The sequence below is a fragment of the Saccoglossus kowalevskii genome, chromosome 11, assembly GCF_978046115.1.
Source record: "Saccoglossus kowalevskii chromosome 11, keSacKowa6.1, whole genome shotgun sequence".
NCBI lineage: Eukaryota > Metazoa > Hemichordata > Enteropneusta > Harrimaniidae > Saccoglossus > Saccoglossus kowalevskii.
In genome coordinates this window covers 21,713,165-21,737,751 of record NC_140651.1, presented here as the reverse complement: position 1 = coordinate 21,737,751, position 24,587 = coordinate 21,713,165, and the positions used below count along the sequence as shown (strand labels likewise).

At 36.7% G+C, this 24,587-nt stretch overlaps 1 protein-coding gene across 1 annotated transcript; it reads right to left on the bottom strand.

Moving 5' to 3' along the window:
• Positions 1–4,322: 4,322 nt before the first annotated feature.
• Positions 4,323–24,575, bottom strand: LOC100373755 (schlafen family member 11-like). The gene is made up of 9 exons (XM_006811806.3): positions 24,410–24,575; positions 22,860–22,956; positions 22,179–22,270; positions 21,634–21,736; positions 19,635–19,753; positions 17,641–18,554; positions 16,229–16,324; positions 13,551–14,331; positions 4,323–5,088 (listed from the first exon to the last, which is right to left on the bottom strand). Exons 2-9 carry the CDS (start codon positions 22,941–22,943, stop codon positions 4,323–4,325), a joined length of 2,955 nt encoding a protein of 984 aa, XP_006811869.2. The 5' UTR covers positions 22,944–22,956; positions 24,410–24,575.
• Positions 24,576–24,587: the final 12 nt, after the last annotated feature.

The following is a 24,587-nucleotide window of genomic DNA, read 5'->3' as shown; positions in this document are numbered from 1 at the left end:
CTAATCGAATAATAAATCCAATGTTTCACAATTCCTTTAAAAAACTCGGTATCGGTAATTGTAATTTTGTGACTTGCATGCATGCAGTTAAGAAAAAAACATCTTTCAATCACCAACTGTTTTATTTACCCCATATAATATGCTACATGTATGATAAAAGATAAGAAAATCTGGTTATAAAATAGCAACTCCCTGGAAGTGAGAATATTCACCAGTCGGGAAATTCCTCTCACAATTTTAAGTGTTAACAGATTATACCTACTTATAGGTATATTTATATACAGTTAAAAACATACATAATGCTGAAAGAGTAGGAAGGTATACAATGAAAAAGTAAATGTGAATTCTGTCTAAACTGAAAAGAGAAAATATACTGTAAAACATGTCTTTTTAGCTAGCATGTTATTTTAGGTAATTTAGCTAATCTGTAATTTCACTAATTCAAGATGCAGCTAATTTAACAGAAAGTATATTCTCACAGGGAGATAGTCGACACTTTAGCTAAATTGAGATTCATGCCAAGAGTCAAATCCGCTAAAAATGCATGCAGCTATTTAAACGTGTTCTACAGTATTACATGTACGTACAAGGTATACAAGGTCAGTGCTTCTGTTGTGAAAGACATAAAAATATTAGAAATATCAAGTTTATTTCATCCTACACTGTTTACATGTAATGCAAGCAGCCTATCGGCTGAGATAGCTCCGCTGTTCGCAATGCACATTTCAATTAAAGAACTGAAGACATTAGAAAAATGAACAATATGTATAGTATCAAAGCAATCGGACTTACAGTTTTTAACAAGAAGTCAAAAATATCACTTTCTCCCAAAAATATTCACCAAAATTAGAGAATTGAAGATATCATCACGAAATGAACAAATCTGAGAAAGGTCTACATGTAGTATCTACATATGTAATATCAAAGCAATTGAACTATTGGTTTTTAACAAGAAGTCGAAAATATCACTTTTTACCAAAAATTACAAAAATATTCACCAAAATTAGAGAATTGAAGATATCATCACAAAATGAACAAATCTGAGAGAGGTCCACATGAAGTACCTATATATGTAATATCAAAGCAATCGGACTTACAGTTTTTAACAAGAAGTCGAAAATATAACTTTTTACCAAAAATGACAAAAATATTCACCAAAATTAAAGAATCGAAGATATCATCACGAAATGAACAAATCTGAGAAAGGTCTACATGTAGTATCTATATATGTAATATCAAAGCAATTGAACTATTGGTTTTTAACAAGAAGTCGAAAATATCACTTTTTACCAAAAATTACAAAAATATTCACCAAAATTAGAGAATTGAAGATATCATCACAAAATGAACAAATCTGAGAGAGGTCCACATGAAGTACCTATATATGTAATATCAAAGCAATCGGACTTACAGTTTTTAACAAGAAGTCGAAAATATAACTTTTTACCAAAAATGACAAAAATATTCACCAAAATTAAAGAATCGAAGATATCATCACGAAATGAACAAATCTGAGAAAGGTCTACATGTAGTATCTATATATGTAATATCAAAGCAATTGAACTATTGGTTTTTAACAAGAAGTCGAAAATATCACTTTTTACCAAAAATTACAAAAATATTCACCAAAATTAAAGAATTGAAGATATCATCACAAAATGAACAAATCTGAGAGAGGTCCACATGTAGTACCTATATATGTAATATCAAAGCAATCGGACTTACAGTTTTTAACAAGAAGTCGAAAATATCACTTTTCACCAAAAATGACAGAAATATTCACCAAAATTAGAGAATTAAAGATATCATTACAAAATGAACAAATCTGAGAGGTCCACATGTAGTACCTATATATGTAATATCAAAGCAATTGAACTATTGGTTTTTAACAAGAAGTCGAAAATATCACTTTTTACCAAAAATGACAAAAATATTCACCAAAATTAGAGAATTAAAGATATCATTACAAAATGAACAAATCTGAGAGGTCCACATGTAGTACCTATATATGTAATATCAAAGCAATTGAACTATTGGTTTTTAACAAGAAGTCGAAAATATCACTTTTTACCAAAAATGACAAAAATATCCACCAAAATTAAAGAATTGAAGATATCAACATGAAATGAACAAACCTAAGAGAGGTCTACCCAAGGTACATATACCCGGTACACCAAGTATCAAAGCATTCTGGCTTGTAGTTTTCAAGAAGAAGTCGAAAAAGTAAAACATGGACACTGACGACGACGAACAATCACTCATATGACAAGCTCCGCTCGACAAAGTCGACAGCGGAGCTAATAAAAGACAAGTCATGCCAGGTCCTCATTGGTTCAATAAAATAAACAAAACTGAAGTGAGTCGGCCATTTTGAATGAGAACGTAAACAAACAAAGTTGTGAAGATTTATTTCTATCAGACATATTCAATCTGATCTGAAAATACATAATGGTCCTGTTTATATACATTGTACATGTTTCAATGTACGTAGGAAAACGGACAATATCTGTCTTTATAATTGAGATTTTGTTCCAGAATGGCAGAAATGCTTAATTTTGATGCATTTTTAACATTGAAATGACCATCATTCGGCCATCTTGAATCAGATCGTCAACAAAATTAAAGTGCATATATACATATAAAATTTAAGGTCAAGGAATACAGTTCCGGAACCACATTCATTAAAACAAAATGGCCTCCAGTCGGCCATTTTAGATCACATCTGATTCAAAAAATTATTTTTGAATACTTAATTATTGAATACAGATTGAATACAGATTGAAGTAAAATAGCTAAACTTTATGTTAACTTCTATTCAAATGCACTTCTACTAGCACAAATATGGTAATTGTTATCACATGACCATGGTGCATACAATTACCCATCCATAATTTCAAATTGTGATGTTTAGCGATAAATATCGATAGCTGGTATAGTACGGTAAACGTCATAATTTTACATTATTCATTTTATGCGGCCAAACTGATCCTTCGACTGAAATTTTATTTTAAAAAGATATCGATTGAAGGGTAATATTTCTGCCCATTATCAATAATCGTCGTTGACTGTTAATGCAAATCCATAGATGCTCTTTGTCATCATATCTTGTCATTAATTAGCATACGAGTTGTAAGCATAGTTCAGTAAAATTAGCAATTTGGGTATTCAGAGTTGGTCATGTGATATCAATGTAATCACCTGTTATCACTTATACATAGAGCTCATTGATACTTGCCATGTTATGGTATATGTGTGATGTCATGGTATACGTGTGATGTCATGGTATACGTGTGATGTCATGGTATATGTGTGATGTCATGGTATATGTGTGATGTCATGAGTCACATCATACAGTCACTATGTATCAAGTGACACCAGGTGATAAGCTCATTTATTTGCTATTTTCTTTTGTATTACCAGTACGTACACTCAACTCTAATAGTAGCGCATATACTTTCATAAATTAGTGAGGCGTTTCTATAAAGATCAAAGTAGGTAATATTTCAATGATTCACCATACAGAAAATGTAATTATTGGTTGTTATAACACATCGCTCGTTAATACTGTACTGTAATTGGTCAAAACGGGATCACGTGTTATCGGTTAAATTACCATAGTAGCGCCAGGGAAATTACTAGTTCCCTAGGGAGACTAGTACATCGAGTAGTGCCTGGGGATGACGTCACCTGATCGTGTGATTTCCAATATGTCGTCTGCTAGTTCGGTTGCTGATATCGATGGTCCGCCTCGAAAGACTGGACGATTTAGCTTCAGTTCAGAAGAAGAACTTGACACACTAGTAGAAAATAAAGATGCACCGAAGACGAAGGACGCAATCAGGTTTTCTAGAAGCGTCTTTACATCATTTTGTGAAGAAATCGGGACACCGCTAGCAGACGTCGAGAAGAAGACGTGCAGTGTGTTTACTATTAATGGTACAGTATGAACATGTAATGTGTTATGAAACAAATATTGCATGGCACTAGTATACGTCTATTTTCCCCTCGGGGTTGTGGGGCAATATGTGCTTAATATGCACTTATTTTGGAGATGTGCTTCTAATAGAGCACATAAGGTAATCTTATTTTATGTACATTATAATTTTAACATTTAAAAAAATAGCAAATAAATTAAAATAATTGAAAAAATATATGAAAAAAATTAAATACATAATTATTTTAAAAAAATATCAAACAATGATCTGATATTTTAATCAGATTAATACAAATATCAATGATGCATGTACATGTGGTTTGGATTGTAACGTGTATGTAATCAATCTATCATAACAAATGGAAACAAAATTGCATTTACATACACGTCATAGGTCTTGTTTCAGAATGATCAAAACAGCCATAGCTCGAGTACACAGGATTGCTTTAAGTGAGCCAGCATTGTGGTAAATATCATCTGCTTTAGGGTCGATACCTATGACAACAGGCCTTTCTAAATCACTAAAACACCTAATTGAACCAATTACGATACTATTATCATCATGGACCTCTAATTTATTGATAGGAAAATACCTTTCAAGGAAGTTAAACAGCTCACCATTCACTTTAATCTCTTTCTGTCGGCTTACTAGTATAGCAATTTGTCCATGAGAGTACCCACTTCTTGTCAATTCTAGTAATAACACTCTCAGTTTATTCTGCAAATGCCAATTGTCCTTGTAAGACAATTCCCTCACCTTTTCACCCTCAAAATCATGACTTATCTCTAACTGTATCCCCTGATAATGATCACCATGAAATTGCTCCGAAAATTTGAAAATTGACTGACTGTTTCTAATAATCTTTGTCAGAGTATGGGTCGGGAAAGTGCCTTCATAAAATTCTTCAGGAATGCCACTTTTCATTGATTCGTTTTCGATCAGAGTTTTCTGAATGAGATCGATAAAACACCACAGTTTTCCACAATTCTCTTTAGTGATCTTTCTAGCTTTCTGGTACCAAGGTTCATCTGCGATTTTGTCTTCCATATCTCTGTAACTCTGCACACTGTCCATAATAATGTGTTTCACAGGATACAAATTATCCTTTTTAACAAACGTTTTTCTTGTAGCAGAATGAAAGTCTTCAGTTTGTCTAAAACAAAACAAATTGTATACCTTAAACAATAATTATAAATACACTTGTATTAGGAGTCAAAAATATCATTTTTTTTTACCAAAATTGACGAAAATATTTGCTAAAAATAAAGAATTAGAGATATCGTCGTGAAACGAACAAATCTGACAGAGGTCAACCCAAGGTACCTACATACATGTACCGAGTATGGAAAAAAAATATTCACTAAAAATAGAGAATTGTCACAAAATGATCAAATCTGACCCAAGGTCCACAAAAGCCTGGTAGTTTTCAAGAAGAAATTGAAAATAGCATTTTTTACCTTAAATGATCAAAAAATTTACTAAAACTTGAGAATTGAAGATATCGTTACAAAATGAACAAATCAGACAGAGGTCCACCCAAGGTATACCTACAAACCAAATCAGAATTGATGAAAATAAAATTTTTTACCAAAATGACAAAAAAATTTTGCCAAAAAATAGAGAATTTAAGATATATTCTTATTGGCAATAACATTTTTCATCAAAATGACAAAAATACTCTCCAAAAACAGAGAATTGAAAATAGCTGGTAGTTTTCAAGAAGAAGTCCAAAATGCAATTGTTGACAGATGATAAAATGCAATTGTTGACGAATGTACGACAAACAACAATCACCTATATGAACATCTCCACTCTGTCATCTTCAATGACAGATGTAGCTAATATATGGAAGTTAATTTGTTTTTCAATTGGTGACAATACATACATCCCTCCAATCCTATTAGACAGTATAGTATTTACCTCTCTAGGTTAGCTAATTTCAATTCGAAAGGTATTAAAATTAATTTAGGCAGAGGGTTCTCCGAACCCACCTTTTCACATAGTTCATACCCACCATAGACTCCGGTCAGTCAAAATGACTATTTTGAACTGTAGGCATTAATCAGCGATTCTGCCAATGACGGAGAGATAAAATCTATGACCCCAAGATTTTTTTCCCTTACGTCACGAACCACGCGACAGAGGTAATGTGGCGACACCACCTCATCTTGACCTTCACTCTGGTTCCTTTCTCTCCACACCAAGAACTAGACTAACGCTACGGAAACAGTGGGATGGTTGGGGGGCCCGGAGTCTATGGTGGGTATGAACTATGTGAATAAACTGGTTCGGAGAACCCTCTGCCTAATTCACTACATTCAATTACCCACTATAGACTCCGTTTAGTCAAAATGACTATTTTGAACTGTAGGCAGAGTCAGACGCCGATAGGTGGCGGGTTTTCCGAGCAAACAGAAAATGATGAAAGTTTTTTTTCACAGTCCGGGAGGATAGACTCTACAACTACCACTCATCACCTAGTTAAGACCCCAAAAGAGGGTGGTGTCTTATCTTGCCTGTGCTGTTCCCGGAGCAAAAAGCCAAAAATGCTGCTACGGTGACAGGGTTTGGTGTGCCGAGAAAGCTAGACCTAAACCCAATTCAGGGGGTAGTATGCTTTCGAAGTAAAGGCCGAAACAGTTCTGCATGAGGACATAGGCCAAAAAGCGAGACCTGGAAACTTCCAAGGAGTGCTGACGGTAGAGAAATCTGACCGCAAAGATGTCGTGACCGACTTATTGCCTATGCGCAGGGACCCTTGTGGTCGTTTGGGCTGACCGTAGCCTGACCCGCTATGACGGGATCCTAGCTAACAAGGCCCTCCTCAATGTATTAGTTGATAAAGACGTTTTGCGTTCTCCAGAAGCATGCCCTCAGTATATGTTCCAGGGGGTGCCTGACGCTAGCGCTAGTGAGTTAGCAATCACACAGACCTCATGCGCTCATACTTGGTGTCACAGAGCTGGCTCTGTGTCGAAGAAGTTAAAGTATTATGGATCTCTAATACAGTCTCAGAAATCCACCTGGCGATGGAAGTCGGGGAGGCCAGCCTATCCTGCCTGCCTGGGCCGTAACACAAAAACATGGGCTTGGCACCCCGTCTCGAATCCCTATAGTACTGTTTTCGTAGCAACTCAGTGCTCAAACCGGGCAGAAAAGCAATTCCTCCTGATCCTCTGGGCCGACAATATTTGACAGCCGAGGGATGACGATCGGCTGAGGATTGTGTCCTGGGATTTGGTTCTTGGCGAGAACCCCGATTCGTGTCTTTAGCACAACTTGATTGTCCATAAGGGTGGCACACTCGTCCGAGGACAATGCCTCCAGTTCTGACCGACGCCTACCTGAGGCGAGGGCCAGTGGGAAGACTGTTTTCCACATCAAAAGTTTGAGTGGTGCTGATCAGAGATGCTCAAAAGGCAGTCTGCTTAGAGCGGACGACACAACCAACAAATCCCAGTTGGGCGGTTCCCTAGTTCGGGGTCTCGGCCTCTGATTATGGAAAGCAGTAAATAGTCGCCTAATAATGGAACAAATGGCTAGACTTGTTCCTAAAGCGTTCTCAATGGTGGGGGACAAGGCCGACCTGTAGCCAACGATCGCTGCGTAGGACAAACCTACTTCAAACAGGTGGACGAAGGAGTTTGCTACCTGGCCAATAGAGGGATGACATGAATCGATTTCCCTTACGCTACACCAATCAGTGTATGCTCTCCACCTTGAAGGTGGTGTGCGATTAGCTCCACATTGTATTCCAGGCACCAAAGGAGAATTTGCTCTGCTAGGACTGACAACGATGGGGAACGCGTCCCCCCTCCTTGTTGAAGGAGACCACCGCTGTGTTGCCTGTGCGGAGCAGGACTCTGTGGTCTCGAACTACGGGTAGAAAGTGTGGTAGTGCACTGCTTTCAGTTCGAGCCGGTTGATATGGCGGTCCCGAAACTAATGCAGGGCCATATACCTTGGGCTTGTTTGTCCAATAGATGCACTCCCCAACCTTAGAGGGAGGCATCTGTTACCAGAGTCATTGCTGCGAGTGGGTCCAAGGGGACCCACTGTCCAAGGTTAGCCAGTGACGACCAGTAGGGCAGGGCTTCCTTCGCTTGGTCCGCGATCAATACCCGCCTAACTAGTTTCCACAAGTGAGCTCGGTGTTGTAGCAACAAGCGTTGTACCGGGCTGCTGTGTAATGCGGCCTGGGGAACTACCCTTCAAACCAAGGTCATCATTCCGATGATCCGCATTAGTTCTCGGAAGGACACTGAGAGAACACTTACTAGGCGTTCGGCTAGGCTGCTTAGCGCCAAGCAACGCGCTTGAAATAGATATACCAAGCCTACCTCTGTGTAGAACTCCTTGCCCAGGAACACCAACTGTTGTGTTCGGTAGGGATGGGACTTTGTCTGATCTACTAAAGAGCCGACTGGTGAAGTAAATCCTGTGTTAGCCTTACTTGTCCGGCTAATAACCCCTTGTTTGAGTTATGTAATAACCAGTCGTCTAGGTACGGATTGATGTGAACCGACGTTTGGTGAAGCAGCAGCACCACCTGTTTCATCCATTTTGGTGGAACATAGAGGGCTGTGCATAACCTGAAGGGGGGGCACCCGAGATTCAAATACTTGGTCCAGCTGGGAGACTCGAAGGAGATGGAAACTCGCCGGGTGCATCAGTATGTGCAGGTAGGCCCCGCTTAAGTCTAGTGAGGCTAGCCAGTCGAAACGGTGGATGGAGAGAAGAACGCTGCATGGTGTCTCCATCGAGGAGCAGATACTGATTCAGTCTGCCTAGATCCAGAACTGGACGACCACCACCTGTAGATTTGGTACTAGGAACACATTTGAGGTGAAGCCTGGACTTAATGCCAGCTGATCTACCTTGTGTATGGCGCCCTTTTCCAGCAAACTGTCTACTTCCTGTCTGATTGCTTCCGCCTTGCGGGAGTCCCCTTGCAGTGCCCCCAATGGGGGAGACACTGACGAGGGAGATGGAGATTTCGGTGGTACTGTAAAGGGGGTAATTATTCACTGGGTTTTAATTTAGCTTATTTCGCTGACTGGAAAAATGCGCTAAATTACAATCGTTTTCACTAAACATTGGACAATCAGATTGTGGTAAATGTTGATACATCAGAGCAAGTACCTAATGAAATTGCCACTGATTTTATCACTACTAATCAAAACATTATAACTGTAGCCTAAACATTTTTGATACAATGTATATCTGTCTGAGTCCAAGGCGCCATTCTCTCTTTTATTGTTTGCGCAAGACATTTCGTTTTTTAGCGTGAACAGTGTGAATTCTGACCAGCATTGCTGATTTACAATGCTCTTTGGACAATGGCTGAATATCTTTTCAAGCTACATTTTACTTATTACACGGAGGACAGAATTGTTCCCACCTATGTTAAAAAAGACGAGTTTATGTGCATGTCATATCAAAATTTTGTTGAATATCCATGCGAACAGATTGCTTTTTTAAGGCGAATGCAGGCTATTCGTCTGCAAATCATCAAGGAAATACAAGTGAATATATATTGTTTTAATACTGGTACAAGTTGACTTCCATTTCAGTTCGTATTGACCAAATTTGACATGCCCTGGGCGTGATGTGACCAATGGCGTCTGCTATAGCAAACTCAGTAAATCTATAAGAAAATTCCTGGTTTCCCCCCAAATACGATTTTATAGACCGAACACATTGTTCACAGATTATACTGGGGACTGTATGGTGGTTGAAAAATTAGGTGCACTCCTTGCTGTTGTAATAAATGTACCAAATTAGGTTCGACAATCCTGGCGGAATGAAAACCACAATTATCCTTGATTACACAATATCCCGGTGCCAAACAACGATTTCCAACATGGTCATGATTTTATAGACCGAACACATTGTTCACAGATTATACTGGGGACTGTATGGTGGTTGAAAAATTAGGTGCACTCCTTGCTGTTGTAATAAATGTACCAAATTAGGTTCGACAATCCTGGCGGAATGAAAACCACAATTATCCTTGATTACACAATATCCCGGTGCCAAACAACGATTTCCAACATGGTCTTCTACATTGACTGCTTCAAAGAAAAAGTTCATCATTTCTATAGCATTGGAAGGTCCAACAATGATATCGGATTGTTCGACACCAAATATACTTGTAAGCAGGTTTATTGTGTAAATAATATTAGACGCAAACCGCTGTATTTCTGTCGCCGGTGTACCAATTTCTGCATGCCCGTAACGCCGGTTTCCAGTAGACTAAAAATATATACGAATGACAGACGCCTCGTCAAACCAGTGCAGCTGTTCTGGTCTAAAATCAGAAATGTTATCGATAAAATCAAGCATTCGTTGTTCGTTAATGTCAGTCGTTGACTTTGCAGCAATTACAAGGTCGTAGGAAGCAAAAAATACAAGTATTTGGTCTGGCCATCCATCGAGGGCCGTAGGTCCGAGGCGTATGTTGACGTGGGCCTAAGGACCACGTCTGCTAGGGGGATCCGTGGTGGCACACATTATCTTGGCGTAACTTTGACCGAATTTCACGCCGATAAATACTAGGCTGTCGCCGTTTATAAAATTCAATATGCTGTAAAATATTGCCAGTCAAGCATGTTCTGTTACCACGTTTTCGTCCGTGCTTCCCAGCTGAAACATCACTGCTAGTAATAAGTTTAGTGCATATATTATTCGCAGTACTTTTTGACACCCTAGTTTGTTGTGCAAAACTGCAAATTGACAATTTTCTGTCGTACACTAAATTGTGTGTCGAATTATGAGACTGCATTTTTTCACCAAATTACATGTACTCCCGACTTTCCCGCGTTATATGCTCTGGGTGTCTGGACACACTACTGGGACACACACAAACGTAACATTTTATGTAAATGAGTTGAGTACAGACAGTTATACATTGTATCAAACATGTTTAGGCTACAGTTATGATGTTTTGAATAGTAGTGATAAAATCACTGGCAATTTCATTAGGTACTTGCTCTGATGTATCAACATTTACCACAATCTGATTGTCCAATGTTTAGTGAAAACGATTGTAAAACACAGTGAATATGTAAAATTTAGCATAGAACACATTATCTAAATGACGAAACCGTGAATTTAAAACCCACTGAATATGCCCGAAATGGTAAATCAGTGAAATTTAAACCAAGTGAAAATTAGTCATTTTACAGTATCCTGTAACCGTGTGTCAGTCACCCGCTGTCTCCAAACCGGACTACACCGGCGCAATCTGTGTCCGACAGAGATATGTGGCCATGGGTTCGGCAGTTGCAAGGTGTGGGTGCTCCCATTAGGGGAGTTTCCCCAAGGCCTGGAGTAGTCACTAAGTTGTGACCTGGCCACTCGCCGAACACATGCCTATCCCCCCGGTCGCAGAGGTAAGCGTCAAACATGCTTCGCCCGCTGCCGGAGGATGAGGAGCCACCACCTGGTCCCTTCTTCCCTGGGGGCGTGCCGCTGCTCTTCCCTCCCTTGGAATGGTATGAGCGCTTGCCTCCTGGCTGACGTCTTAGGGCATTGTGTTTTCTGTGCCTGGGGCACCCTCCGTTTACCCTTGGCAGTGGCCAACTGGCTAGCGGATTCGACCTGAACCATCTAGTTCATTGTACTCCGAAGCTCCAAGACTGCACCCGCCATCCCCCCCCATCAAAGAGGGTGGAAGATGTCCAGTCTGTGTTACTGAGGAGATGACGTACTCCCTGACTCAGTTCGTCGGCGAAAATACAGAAGTCTAAGACCGCATCTCGTTGCACAGTAGTAACCCCGGACAGGAGAGCCAGGTAACACTGGAGGATGTCGCACGTAGCTGTGCAGTGGCCCACCAGTAAATGTGTCGCCTGGTCTAGGAGGATGGTGCGTTCTGCCTCAAAGGTCTCAGAGTCCTGGGCATGCAAAATAATGCACACCAGTGCCCTCAGTGCGTGATGGATCGTCTCAGACTGAGCTGGCGAGAACGCCCATGGAACGCGGCCGTCCCCCTTTACCTGGATGCGGGTTCTATGCTGGTAAATTCTGATTATAACCACTGCACAGTCGCCTCGAAAAAAGAGGAGACAAAACCGACGGCGAGCCTCTGGTGCTGTCATTACATCTATCCATTTCTAAATACATTGGTAAATCAAAGAAAGCTAAGAAAGAACTCCTGTGTGCTGAGAGTATTGAAGACACATTAAAAATTAATTCAAAATTAATTGTATTTAAGATATTGATGGAAAAGCTGAAAACTAATTATGTAAATCAGGTAACTAATATGAACAGATTTGAGTGTAAAACTAATAGTAATGTAATATCTATGTACCAAGTTTCATTGAAATGTGATTAGAACAAAAAAACTATGAATTAATATGAACAAATTTCAACCCAAAATTAATTGGGCCTGTCTATTGTCCTAGAGCATTTATGATGATCAGTAATTGAGATATCAGTGTTAATTAATTATGTTAATTAGGTGATTAATAAGCATAAATATTTACCAAAAACTAATTGGGTCTCTGCTTAGTCCTAGGTTCATTGAAATGAGATGAGTACTCTTTAAAAGTTTCATTAAAAATCCAATTGGTGGTTCTTTATATATCAGTGGAACATTCATGGACAAAATTAACTAATTATGCAAATTAGGTAATTAATATCCACAATTATTTACCATAAAACTAATCAGGTCTCTGCATAGTCCTAGAAGATCTATGTAGCAAGTATCATTGAAATATGATGATTAGTACTTGAGATATCAGGCGAAAAGCTAAAAATTACCTAATTATGCTAATAAGTTAATTAATATGCACAAATATTTAATCCCAAAACTAATCAGGTCTCTGCACAGTCCTTAAGTAACTATGTACCAAGTTTCATTGAAATGTGATGATTACTACTTGAAATAGCAGAAGCTGAAAATTAATTAATTAATTAATTATGTAAATTAGGTAATTAATATGTACTGATATTACCCTAAAAACTATCAGGTCTGTGCAGTGTCCTATGACATTTATGTACCAAGTTTCATTGAAATGTGATGATTACTAGTTGAAATATCAAAAGCTGAAAATTAATTAGTTATGCAAATTAGGTAATTAATATGTACTGATGGTGGGGATGGGGATCGCAGCTGTCCAGGGCGCCACCTACGCCAACTTGTCAGGCTAAGGGGATATCGACACGGGGGTAAAAATAATATGAAAAACTTATCCTACCAGCCACAGCGTCGGCTACCGCGGCCGCAGTAGCAACCCAAGCCAGAAACCCGGACAGTAAAAGGTAGGCCTTACAGGCAGAGCCGCTAGACTTCATCCCCGTCGGTGCGGAGATAAAGAAAGAGTGAAGGTCAAGGTGAGGTGGCGTCGCTACATTACCTCGGTCACGTGGTTCGTAGCGTAAGGGAAAAAAATCTTGGGATCACAGGGCTTCCCCTGACCTAGATTTTATCTCTCTGTCATTGGCAGAATGGCTGATTAATGCCTACAGTTCAAAATAGTCATTTTGACTGACCGGAGTCTATGGTGGGTAATTGAACATAGTGAATTTTATGTTACGTATCATGTACAAAGGATTATAAAATACATTTCATTTGAAATGTGAGACAATATAATTCAATAAATTACTTACCTTAGTTTGTTAACAAGTGCACTATTCTCTGCAACATATAGTACTTTACTACTAAAATGACCAGATTTCACATAACACTCATTATGAAGCTTTCGTGCTACAGCTAATGCCACAACGGTCTTGCCAGTACCTGGAGGTCCTCGCACCCAGACATGTTGCATACCACCCTTGTTAAACCAGTTGTATATGATGTTGAATTGTTCTGTCGTCAAAAGGTTCAGATAACAGCAACCAACCTGCGATGAAAGGCACGTTGACGGCACTGCTAACAGAACAATAGTTAACGCAAGGCTGATGGCTTCAAACTTAGAAACCGTGATAGAATGGTAATCACTTGGATAGAAACTGTTGATAACAGGTAGCTCGATTGTTGGATCCCGGACACTGACAGTGCTGTAGTTAATAGTGAACTTCTCTGTACATCCTCCAACTGTTGTCAAGACTTCCTTCAGCTTTTGAGCAGTCATCCGATTGTATATTTTAGTGTCTTCAGTTACATTCTCAGCTACAGTAATTAGAAATATGCCTCTATTGACCAAGCACAGCAAAATATCACAGATACGATTTTCTGCTCGGTGACTTAAGCTGTTACCAGGGTTAATGGATTCTTTGACCAACTCATTGTACAGAAAGTGGACACAAACACAAGTTCCTTTGAACTCGTTCTGTGTTTGAAGAAGTTCCTTGATCTTGAGCTTCAAGCCCATGTCTAGGTTATCATAGAAAGCAGCAGGATGAATAGGTAACTTGCCGTTAGAATCCTCTTCTAGTAACAATGTTGCTATAGATATAAAAAAAAGTAGAACAATAATAGCTGGGATTTTTAACATTTTTTTGTTTAAATATACCGTACTAGACCGCGTTAGCGCCCAGGGGCCTCAGCTCAAAAAATCATGATTTTTTAGGGGTGGGCGCTTACCCGAGCACCCCCCTCGAAAAAGAGTGCAAATGAAAATTGTTATTCATCAAGTGACAGAGTACGTCTTTGAGGGAAAATCAAATTACGATAATTGATTTTCACAATGAAGAAACAGAAATGATCACAAAAAATATGCACATTTTATTATAATATTAATTACGTATCACCAGAAGGTGTTGGATCGTACGCAAACTCGCGATGAAAATCACTTTCCGCCATGATGCATTTGCAGATTTGACCTACAGCAGCGTCCTTTGACCTAATGGGTCAAGTTGGTTATTAACCAATCAGAATGCTGTGTTGTACTGACGCAATTCTTCGGAAATTCCTGAAGACTTTCCGGTAACACAATGCGGAAGTGAATTATCGATTTCGAAGTAAGATCTGTTGGAATTGATTTCAGCAAATAAATGACATGGTTTTTCAAAAAAAACTAGTAACTGAAGATGGCATGAAATATTTACCGCATTTTACTTGTATTAACAGGTCATTGTCGATGCGTAGTTTACGCACAGTTACCGTGTTCTACGCATTCACAACATGTTCACAGCGGTCGATATCTACGCTGTATCATATAAAAACAATTACCAAGATTCATTACGCAAGACCAAGTTTTAAATTAGTTGCATTTTGAAGGAGTGGGCGTTTTGCCGAATGTGACCCCAAATATAAAAATTGCGCAAAAGTGGGGGGTGGGCGCTTGCCCGGGCATGGGCGCTAACGCAGTCGATTACGGTAAACTACATAATGAAATATTGTTTAATACACAATTGTATGAGCAAAGTCACCCTGAGCATGACTAATGTCACATGAAATGTGAAGCGAAAAGTTTGAGTTGTCGCCATTTTCGCCGATATGGGTCATGTGATGGAAACCAAAGAAAAATATTATTTACACATGACCCACACTATTATGGGAATTGGCGCATAAAATCATCACTGAGCGGCCAACTGAGAGAGACTTAGTCTCTTAGTCTGGTGTCATATTTAAGATTTTGTCCATGGTGCAAAATCCATAAATGATGGACATGAACAACACATTTTCAACAAAAGAAATATACATCTCCTGTGATATTTTAAAGTCTGAAGAAAAAAAAACACAATTTGCTTGAATTTTATGTATTTTTATCAATTTTCAATTAAAATTGCAGTTATAAATACCACAAAAAAGTTGTTTCCTCCTCAACCCACTAACACTTTTTGATAACTTCTTGTCATTGACACTAATGGTAGTCCTTTTGGTATTTCTATATTTCCTGACGCCTAAAATTAGTAAAATACAATTTTGGTTTTCTGTAGTCACTGAAAACTATTCTAGAGTACAATGTTTATTGAGGCTAGCATGAATGGAAAAATTTTGTTTCGACAATAAGCTGTTATCATCGTAAAAATTGTTAAATTCTTCTTCAATGCTCAGTTTATTTTTCGAAAATTATGCAGTTTTCCCACCAAAAGTTAATAGTCATGAATTACTATGTAGCCTAAGCAGTTCAATGCTTTACTGTCAAATAGCTGGAATTAACTTTCGCTGAAAAGACTTTTTGGGGTTTTATTTTCACTGATTTCTGACGAGTTGAATGTAAAATAAAGGAAAAAACGTATATTCGCTGGCTTTTATTTTCACTGAATCATTCGTTCAGCGAAATTAGCAAAAATTATTTCCAAGTGAAAATAAAAAGTATTTTACAGTATATCATAATAAAATAAACTTCTCATTTTAAAGTTGAGCAAAGTTTTGTTTAAGAAATCATCTAACTCACCTTTGAACATTGCAACTGGTTTCTCCAGGCAATATACAGGTTTGGAGGCAGCATTATTAATGTCCAGTTTTTGCATTTTTTGGGTCAAGTAGTCAACTGAAGAAAAATAATAAATATATTCCTGTTAAATTCAAAATTGTTAATATAATTTCATTCACTGTAGGAAATGTGTATGTATTTTGATGGTGAAGCATGAACAACAAGTACAGTACGAACTGAGTAACCTCAATCTTTTCACCCCCAGTTCCTTTTTTTCATAACATTCACAAAATACTTAGTCCAGTTTATAGTCTGCACTGTCCTCCAGAAGTTTGGGACAAAAATAGCCAAATTTTTTGAGTGAAAACTAAAACTTGACTAAAATTTTGACTTTTGGCTCCAAAATTAGATTTCATTTCCAGAAATATTAAAGAATATTAGAAACAAGCAGCCTGTCGGCTGAGATAGCTCCGCTGTTAGCGATGCACATGGCAATTAAAGAACAGAAGATATCATTAGAAAATGAACAATATGCATAGTATCAATGCAACGGGACTTGCTGTTTTCAACAAGAATTCAAAAATATCATTTTTCACCATAAATGATTGTGATTTTTAACAAGAAGAAAATATTACTTTTTACCAAAAATGACAAAAATATTCACCAAATTTAGAGAATTGAAGATGTCATTACAAAATGAACAAATCTGAGAGAGGTCCACATGTAGTACCTATAAATGTAATATCAAAGCAATTGGACTTGCGGTTTTTAACAAGAAGTCGAAAATATCACTTTTTACCAAAAATGACAAAAATATTCACCAAAATTAGAGAACTAAAGATATCATTACAAAATGAACAAATCTGAGTGGGATCCACATGTAGTACCTATATATGTAATATCAAAGCAATTGGACTTGCGGTTTTTAACCAGAAGTCAAAAATATCACTTTTTACCAAAAATGACAAAAATATTCATCAAAACTAGAGAATTGAAGATATGATCATGAAATGAACAAATCTGAGAGAGGTCTACTCAAGGTACATATACACCAAGTATCAAAGCATTCAGGCTTGTAGTTTTCAAGAAGAAGTCGAAAAAGTAAAACATTGACACGGACGACGCCGGACAATCACTCATATGATAAGCTCCGCTCGACAAAGTCGACAGCGGAGCTAAAAAGTAAGCGAGCTAGGCTTGCTTTCCAAACTTGTGATGACAATAACAGTTGCCAGTTGGTGAAATTTGATCAAAATCAACAGTAGCAAATTTAAATCTCGTATTTTATTTCATGGTGCTATAAGGTAGAACTATGTTTTATTGACGTGGAATGGAATTGGATCACAGTCAAACATCGTGCAAGAGTTTGCTTTTTATGAGATCTTTATCACATTTATCACTAAACATGTCACTAAACCTGACGTTACCTTTACCTGAAAGTCGATTCTGATTTTCTCCAAGGACTTTGCACTTCCAGGTCCCGAAATCTACTGCTTGCACTTCACCGTCTTGGATATGGTAACTGGTGGGACATCTTCGATACACACCTCCACTACCTCGAATTCCAGCAACAGACACTACAATGACACTGCTGCTAACACCTACGACAGGTATCTCAGTAATTTTGTAGTGTGTTTCTTCTTCAGGATCAAGCCCCCACTCCATTTTCTTAATCTCCTCATTCACAATTTGGCGAAACTTCCGTATATTTTCATGGGTAACACCAACAACTGTAGTTGTTTTGTCTGCAACACCATATACCAAATGTCCACCTTCCAAGTTGGCAAATGCAGAAAGATTTCTCCCGATCTGCTCTGATACGTTTTGATTGATTTTCTTCTTTTTCTTATCCATCAATTCCTTAAACTGAAGCTGTTTTGATTCTCGTGGTAGAAGCGAGTGTTTTTCATTGAGAAAGACTTCAGTTGGCAGCGGCGGCAATTCATCCAGAGATGTTTCTTCAGTTTTCCCCTGTAGGAAACTTTTTAACTGATCTATAGTCATTAGTTTACTCTGAGAGTTGTACATTCGATAACAATTTGTTGAGATAGTTATCCACTTCTTAGCAGGTCTGACGAAGACGTAAATAGATTTACTTTTTTTTGTCCATTTGATATCTATATATTCCATTGGATTATCAGGAGTTATCATCATTTCCATATTTTGTTCAAACCCTTGCGCCCAAGAATCGAACATTTCAGATGTCACAGCACCACCTTTGATATTTTTCAATTCTAAAATTCCACCACCTGAATTCAGCAGTGCACATATTTTAGCCTTGTAGTTATTCTTAAATTCTGGGTTCCCTTTATCCCAAATTAATTTCATTGAAACTACTCGTTCACTCCTGAAAACAAACAACAATAAATTTATTAGTTCATAGCAAGGATTTATAAATGGTTTTATGCAATGTAACTTTCAATTTAACAAAACTCATTTTTTTTCTTGTGAGGGTATGTGAATCTGATTTTTTTTGATGCAGCATCAAAGTTCAGGTATATGAACTAACCATTCCACACAAAAAAAAAAAAATGTTAGTAGCAGTAACATGACCTTGATTGTCATTTCTGATTTTCAGAAAACCAGCCAAAAAAACACTTAAAATCAGTTTGGGGTCAATCATGTGATAAATAGAAAACAAATATTTATATAAATTTATGGCTGTAATTGGGGTGTAATTTTGGAAATATTACATGGGATTCACATAGCAAACATAATAATTATATTCAACCCTATACATGCAGTGCTCTGCAACACGTGGTGGTACCGTCACATTGGACTGACATCACCTGAGTCATTATCTTGCCCGCCACAATTTTGTTTATCATATGCATGTTTCAATGAAGATGTTAAATGTCACATAGTGATATCTTGAAAATGTGAAAACTCTCAGCATATATTAATACATTTCCTCTGAGCTGTAGAGAATAAATAAGAGTGACTTATATTCAGCTGGAATTTAATTTTAATAATTTGTTATATTTAAACTACAGAAAATGCATTATTTTTGATGGATTTTATTTTTTTTGGTACATGAGTTCCCTTAGTAACAAACATGAAATAAATCCACCAAAAATCACTCAAAAAGATTGTGAGACAGCAGACTGTGAAACATCAGAAAGGACAGTGGTTTAAAAATAGGAAAATCAGGTAATCATGCAAGAGAAAAAGAAGTAAAATGTTGATCCCAAATAATTTGAATACAACTGATTGCTCACTCTGATGTCTTATAGCCACATTAATGAGGATGACACCTGGCATGGTCGTACAAGGTACATCTTGATGTGGTTCAGTACAGAAATGAATAAGAATAACAGTTTTTGTTGTTTAACTGTACGCAAATGTTACCCCTCCCCCAGTGTTGCGCTCATGCAATTTTTGTTTTTTATTTTAAGGTTGTGTGGGAAAAGGGGTGATAAATACTTACACTTGTCCTGCACCTATTCTTTCAGTTTCCCTTTCCTCCAGTTTAATTTCATTTTCTTCACTCTGTAAATTTATTTCTACAGATTCAACTTCCATCATCGGTGATTTATCAAAAGATGTCTGCAATTAATCATAGGTTTGGACACCCTGTTAAACATACTGAAAAATCACATATGCCTTCTATTAATTACACCACCTAATTCGCAAAACCAAAATTTTTATTTTCCTCCAGCAATTCAACCTTCTGGTTGGAAAAGATCACATTCAAACAAAAAAATTAAAGATACGATTGGCACATAATTGATAAATTGATAGTCAACTTTTGTCACCATTCACAAAATAGTTTTATATATCGTATGTGCATAATAATTAGGTAATTTGCATATCATTAACCCTTTGAGCACCAAAGTTAACTTTTGTCACCATTCACAAAATAGTTCTATATATCGTATGTGCATATTAATTAGGTAATTTGCATATCATTAACCATTTGAGCACCAAAGTCAACTTTTGTCACCATTCACAAAATAGTTAAATATACTGTATGTGCATATTAATTAGGTAATTTGCATATCATTAACCCTTTGAGCACCAAAGTTAACTCTTGTCACCATTCACAAAATAGTTCTATATACCGTCTGTGCATATTAATTAGGTAATTTGCATATCATTAACCATTTGAGCACCAAAGTCAACTTTTGTCACTATTCACAAAATAGTTCTATATACCGTATGTGCATATTAATTAGGTAATTTGCATATCATTAACCATTTGAGTACCATAGTCAACTTTTGTCACCATTCACAAAATAATTCTATATACCGTCTGTGCATATTAATTAGGTAATTTGCATGTCATTAACCATTTGAGCACCAAAGTCAACTTTTGTCACATTCACAAAATAGTTCTATATACTGTATGTGCATATTAATTAGGTAATTTGCATATCATTAACCATTTGAAAAGCAAAGTCAACTTTTGTCACCATTCACAAAATAGTTCTATATACTGTATGTGCATATTAATTAGGTAATTTGCATGTCATTAACCATTTGAGCACCAAAGTCAACTTTTGTCACCATTCACAAAATAGTTCTATATACCGTCTGTGCATATTAATTAGGTAATTTGCATGTCATTAACCATTTGAGCACCAAAGTCAACTTTTGTCACATTCACAAAATAGTTCTATATACTGTATGTGCATATTAATTAGGTAATTTGCATATCATTAACCATTTGAAAAGCAAAGTCAACTTTTGTCACCATTCACAAAATAGTTCTATATACTGTATGTGCATATTAATTAGGTAATTTGCATGTCATTAACCATTTGAGCACCAAAGTCAACTTTTGTCACCATTCACAAAATAGTTCTATATACTGTATGTGCATATTAATTAGGTAATTTGCATATCATTAACCATTTGAGTACCATAGTCAACTTTTGTCACCATTCACAAAATAATTCTATATACCGTCTGTGCATATTAATTAGGTAATTTGCACATCATTAACCATTTGAGCACCAAAGTCAACTTTTGTCACCATTCACAAAATAGTTCTATATACTGTATGTGCATATTAATTAGGTAATTTGCATGTCATTAACCATTTGAGCACCAAAGTCAACTTTTGTCACATTCACAAAATAGTTCTATATACTGTATGTGCATATTATTAGGTAATTTGCATATCATTAACCATTTGAGCACCAAAGTCAACTTTTGTCACTATTCACAAATTTTAAACCCACATAATTTTTCCAAAATTTTGAATAAAACTTAGAATAGAAAATTATTTCTATTATATCCAGAATTATCAAAAAAAAATATTGAAAAATACATAAAAACAAGCAAAATATTCCACCAAAATTTTGCCTGGCACATTGCGGTACTCAAAGGGTTAAGTTGAATTAAGACTGTGTTCTGTATAACATGTAGTGTCGCATAGTCTCTACTCATATTTGTTGATAATTGACAAGTTGCAATTAACTCACCATTGCAGTATCTTTTCTTTGTTTTTTAGGCAAAGTCTTTTCTTCACCAATTTGTGGACGCTTACTGCATGTGCTTTGATCAGTGGCCATATTGAATACATTTCTAAAACCAAACAGAAAATTAAATTTAAAACAGAATACTATGTGCGTATAAAGTACAATACAAAAAATTAGAAAAGAGTGATTGCATGTCCCGTTTTTGGATCTTGAGTGCAGAGCACTAACGATGTCATACAATGTACTACTGTCTGTATGAACGTGCTAGCTGAATCTTGTTTCACCGATATCTCAAGAATTACTTGGTAGATTGAAACCTGGTAACCAAAAACTCCAAAATACCTAATTCTGAAAAAACAGATAAACACACTTCTATGATCACTCATGTCAGATCATTAATAAAAAAAAAAAAAAATTATCTATCTATTGAATCTCCAATAGGGTGTGGTAAAACACATGGAGGACATACGTGACATAAGCATGATGAACGACCAACATACAGGTAATAAATGCACCGATATGTGTGATCGATGTTCAAATTTACTTACGCGTCAATATTGTCCATCTTGTGCGTTTTATTTTCCTCCCCATCAACATCCATTTTATCCCCTACCATTATTGGTATTTCACTTGGTGAAGCCTGCAATTAAAATAGGTTGGGTACACTGTTGAAATACTAGCATTGCACATGTTCAGTTGGCGTTGCATTGATTAGACTACACAGGTCTTTGTGACTATATTTTTTTTTTATAGATAGTGATTTACTGAAGCCAGAAATCTAAGGTTGAAATTAAAGATGTATATAGCAAACGGTCCTCTGTGACTAACCATTGCAAACAATATTGCTTACTTTTCAGTCCTTTAAAACCTACTTACTAAAAATACTGTTTTTCAGATATTACTCGCATTTGATTGTGAAAGAATGAATAATACCGGGTAATATTCAAATTGTAGTCATCTGCTTCAGTCAAAAGCAAAGTGGTTGGCAAATTAGTGAGAAGTTAGCTATTATGCTGCATCAATATTTTATGAGACTTGCTGAAAATAGGCACTTTGTATAGAAAAGTTTTTTAAACCCTTCTCTAAAAATCCATAAATTATGGATTTTTAGAGAAGGGTTTAAAAAACTTTATGATAATGTGGTAAAAAATTTACAATACAAATAAAATAAAAAAAATAGATACATGTGTATATAGTCAGGATAAGAGTGTGTTCATTTGTACACATACTTTGCAAGGTCTTTGTTTTCTAGTTGGAATATTTTCATGTCTCATATGCAAGTGCCTACTACGAGAACTTTCTTCACTATTCATATTGAGTTTTTACCTGAAAATAATAATAATAACATCACCTATTTAATACAATGCAAAACAATATTTCAATCTGTGAGCCCATCACATGTTTTAAATTACTGTTCAATGTGTTAATAACACAGTTGAACAGTAGATGCAATGAAGAGACTGGGTCGCTATTTGAGGTGTTGCTTTCACCAAGATCAAAGCAACCATTATGTTTTGAAATAGGGGAATCTAAATGGTGACTGCTTTTTGTTCCTAAATCCCCATGTTCCAGGATCGTCGTTTACTGCATTGCAAACGGAACCATGTAACGTAAATGTTTTACGTGCACTGCACATCTTCCGTTCGGGCGGTACGGTGTCAAAGTACACACAATCATTGAAATGGTAATGAGGAGTGTAGCAAACAGGTTACTTGACTCCAGTGACAAGGTGTCAAAGCACACAGTAGTGAACCATTTTCCTAATCAACAAGATTAGTATCCAGCAAACGCAATGTAGCATTAAATTTGCTGTTTTCAATTGAATTCATTTGTAAAATTTTCTTGCCTAGTTTGAGTTATTTTTATTGGGTCAACAACATTCTATCACAGGCTGATTCTATCAAAAACAATTTAATTTTTTTCAAAGTTTTAAAAAAAGTGAAAAATTCTTTAAAACACTGAATTTCTAAATAACAAAAATTCAACATTTGAGAAGTGGAAGAGAAGTGTCTGTACTCAGACAAATACTAGTGTACATGTATTATTGGTCCGAGGTCTGCAGATTTGCTATCAACACGTGAATACGTAATCAAAATGGCGGCAGTATAACCCCGGGCTATAACAACACTGACAGTCTTTGCTCATCATGTCCATTTCAAATTAAAAACTTAGAAAATGAAAACGTGGCTGCAAAAATTAATGTTATCGTTCACAATCTCGACCATAAACATCGTGTACTGTTGTGGTAATTTGTGTCATCCAGTGGCTAAGCACAGTCCCTCTATCTGTGGGCTAAGTTATAGTTGATGCATAGGGTAGATCTATTACCAAAGCCGGAGCTTTTCACAATGGCTCGAGTTTGTGAAAGAGATGATCCTATTGTTCAAGTTGTTTATAGTGTTATAAACCTTGTACGGGCCTTTAAATATTAAAATAACAGTACAGTACGAGACGTGGTATTCCGGTCGTCTTAAATAATCACACAAAATGTATGTTTGTCTTTTTAATGAAATGCGGCGTGCATAACCATTTCAATAAGCACGATCAATCACAACGATGGCCGCCATTTGTGTCGAAGATTGTCTACAAATATATCTCTTTTTTTTGCATGTACACCATGTATTTAATGAACTGTGCATGTTTCTCACCACTTATATTCCCGTATTTCCGCGATGATTCGTAATGTAGGAATATTTGATTTTCGGGAAAAAAGAAAACACATATAAATTCAGTTTGTAGTATGCGAGCAAAAAGTCTATTGATTTATAAAATTACTTACCTGAAATAAAACAGCGTATAAAATTGAAACGATTGCCACTGGCAAAAGTACACATAAATCCCTTGGAAAAAATAGAAATTCGCGCGGCTTGTTAATGTTTTTCTATTCGCTAACGCTGTTTCAAGTACTCGTGCATAACGCAAAGCTCATTGGTCGAGAAATAAATCACTGATCTGTC

Coding starts and splice junctions, on each gene's coding strand:
- LOC100373755 (XM_006811806.3), bottom strand. CDS start 22,943: ATGAATAGTGAAGAAAGTTCTCGTAGTAGGCACTTGCATATGAGACAT. Junction 16,325..17,640: donor AAATCAGAATCGACTTTCAG/GTAAAGGTAACG, acceptor ATTTTTCTTCAG/TTGACTACTTGACCCAAAAA. Junction 14,332..16,228: donor ACCAGTTGCAATGTTCAAAG/GTGAGTTAGATG, acceptor TTATATCTATAG/CAACATTGTTACTAGAAGAG.